This window comes from Haplochromis burtoni, unplaced genomic scaffold, assembly GCF_018398535.1.
Source record: "Haplochromis burtoni strain Fernald_Lab_line unplaced genomic scaffold, NCSU_Asbu1 Contig_1601, whole genome shotgun sequence".
NCBI lineage: Eukaryota > Metazoa > Chordata > Actinopteri > Cichliformes > Cichlidae > Haplochromis > Haplochromis burtoni.
The window spans coordinates 1-2,035 of NW_024583962.1; the positions used below are offsets into that span (position 1 = coordinate 1).

At 43.7% G+C, this 2,035-nt stretch overlaps 1 protein-coding gene across 2 annotated transcripts in view; it reads left to right on the forward strand.

Annotated features, from left to right (window-relative positions):
• The first annotated feature begins 112 nt into the window (after nt 1–112).
• LOC102295166 overlaps nt 113–2,035 on the forward strand; it is a 22,424-nt gene continuing 20,501 nt past the window's right edge. The window contains exons 1-2 of one of the 2 annotated variants that reach the window (XM_042217107.1): nt 121–708; nt 1,251–1,565. In XM_042217107.1, coding sequence (XP_042073041.1) covers nt 327–708; nt 1,251–1,565 — 697 coding nt within the window. In that variant the 5' untranslated portion in view covers nt 121–326. Of the gene's footprint in view, nt 709–1,250; nt 1,566–2,035 lie in introns of both variants that reach the window. The other variant, XM_042217106.1, reaches the window with a different exon arrangement.

The following is a 2,035-nucleotide window of genomic DNA, read 5'->3' on the forward strand; positions in this document are numbered from 1 at the left end:
GTTCTCAGTGGTTTAGAAAGGCAGAGCTTATTGATCAGCAGCAGACTGGATGAAATAAATCATCATAAAACTGAATGATCGTTTATCAGCTCACTGATGAATGGTATAGATTATTTGTATTTCTTTAAGTAGAGCTGCAGAGTTCATGAAAAAATAAATCTTGTCATAGACAAACCTGATTTGATTTGGATGGACTTTATCTCTGCTGCTGATTGGACATAAATAAAACAAAGAAACTGTTTATTTTCAGTGGGGCAGTTGGACATGTTTCAGACTGGAACCTGTCAAACATTTCATTGAAAATATGTCATTTGAACCAGTCAAAAATGCTCAGAGTTGCTTTAGTCTGTACGACTGATGTTGTGTTTGTTGTCCTCTCAGTCCCCCAGGAGGAGGTGGTTTCAGGGGTGGAGTCTGTCAAGCTGCCCTGCAAAACTACCATAAACCTGCCTGAAGTTGCTAAAGTAGAGTGGAAGACCAGATTCAACAGGAAGGTCCACGTGTACGAGAACAGATCTGACCAGCTTCAAGATCAGGACCAGCGTTACAGAGACCGAACAAAGATAAATGAAGACCCGCTGAGAACTGGAAACTTCAGTCTGACCCTGAAGTACCCCACAGACTGGGACACAGACACCTACACCTGCACCGCCTACAGCAGGGAGGGAAACATCCTGATGAAGAAACAAGTGGAGCTGAAAGTCAAAGGTCAGTGCTGTTTTGTGTGTGTGAGCTGCAGATGCCATTGAAACTTGAGAAAGTGTAATAACTCCAACTGTACATATCTTGTCCATTTAACACATTTATTGCTCGCCAATGGTTGTATTCATAGTTTATTCATAGTTTAACAGTTCCTCTTAGTATTCAACATCATTGAACATTGATCACAACAACCTTAAGGTCCTACTGACCAATAACACCTGATGGTAATTAAATGTACCTACCTTAAAAACTGTACCAAAAAGACATATCATGGTGTAAAAACAGAGGCACACAAACATAAATGGCTCCTAAAGCCCGGCCCCTTATGCACCAGACTTGACAATTCTAATTATAAAGAAAATAGGAAGCTATTAATAAAGTGTATTTTAGACACACAAAACCAAACCAAAGCCCTCTGCAGAAGACTTTTCAAAAAAAAAAAAGATATCTCCAGGTTTTAGACAGGTCTGCTTCTGTGCTTCAGCTTTCTCTACAACTCTGAAAACCTGCTGCTGCTACAGCTCATGTTGTGTTTGTTGTCCTCTCAGTCTGCCAGAAGGAGTTAGAGGAGGAGGAGTCTGTCGAGCTGCCGTTCAAAACCTCAGAAAACCTGCCTGAAGTTGCTGAAGTGGTGTGGAGGGACAGCAATGACAGGAAGGTCCACGTGTATAAGAACGGCTCTGACCAGCCTGGAGAACAGCACCAGCTTTACAGAGACCGAACGGAGATGAACGAAGACCTGCTGAAAACTGGAAACCTCAGTCTGACCCTGAAACACCCCACAGATGGAGACAAAGGAGGATACAGCTGTAGAGTCTACGGGGAGATCCAGAGATACAAAAGAGTGCTGCTCAGAGTCAAAGGTTTGTGTGGTTTCCATGTGGTGGGGTGCGAGGCAAATACTGATGTATATAGTGAAATCCACGTCATCAAGAACTGTGAAGAACAGCTTGCTCTAAACTGGAACAAATTATAGAGAAATGGACCAACAGTGAAGTCCAAGCTTTGTTAGAGGTCCAGGCCTGCGCACACACAGTGTAAACACAGTGAAACTACAGAGTACTGTGAGGAGATACAAAAGCTCCTCCTTCTGTTCTACTCAGAAACCCACTGCTGCTGTCTGTACAGCTCATCTTTTGTTTGTCGTCTTCTCAGACTGTCAGGTGGAGGTGGACAAGAGGGAGGCGCCTGTCCAGCTGCCATTTAAAACAACAGCAAACCTGCCTGGAGATACCAAGGTGCAGTGGAAGGTCAGTGGTGATAGGATGGTCCATGTGTATGAGAACGGCTCTGACCAGCCTCACAAACAGCACCAGGATTACAAAGACCGAAC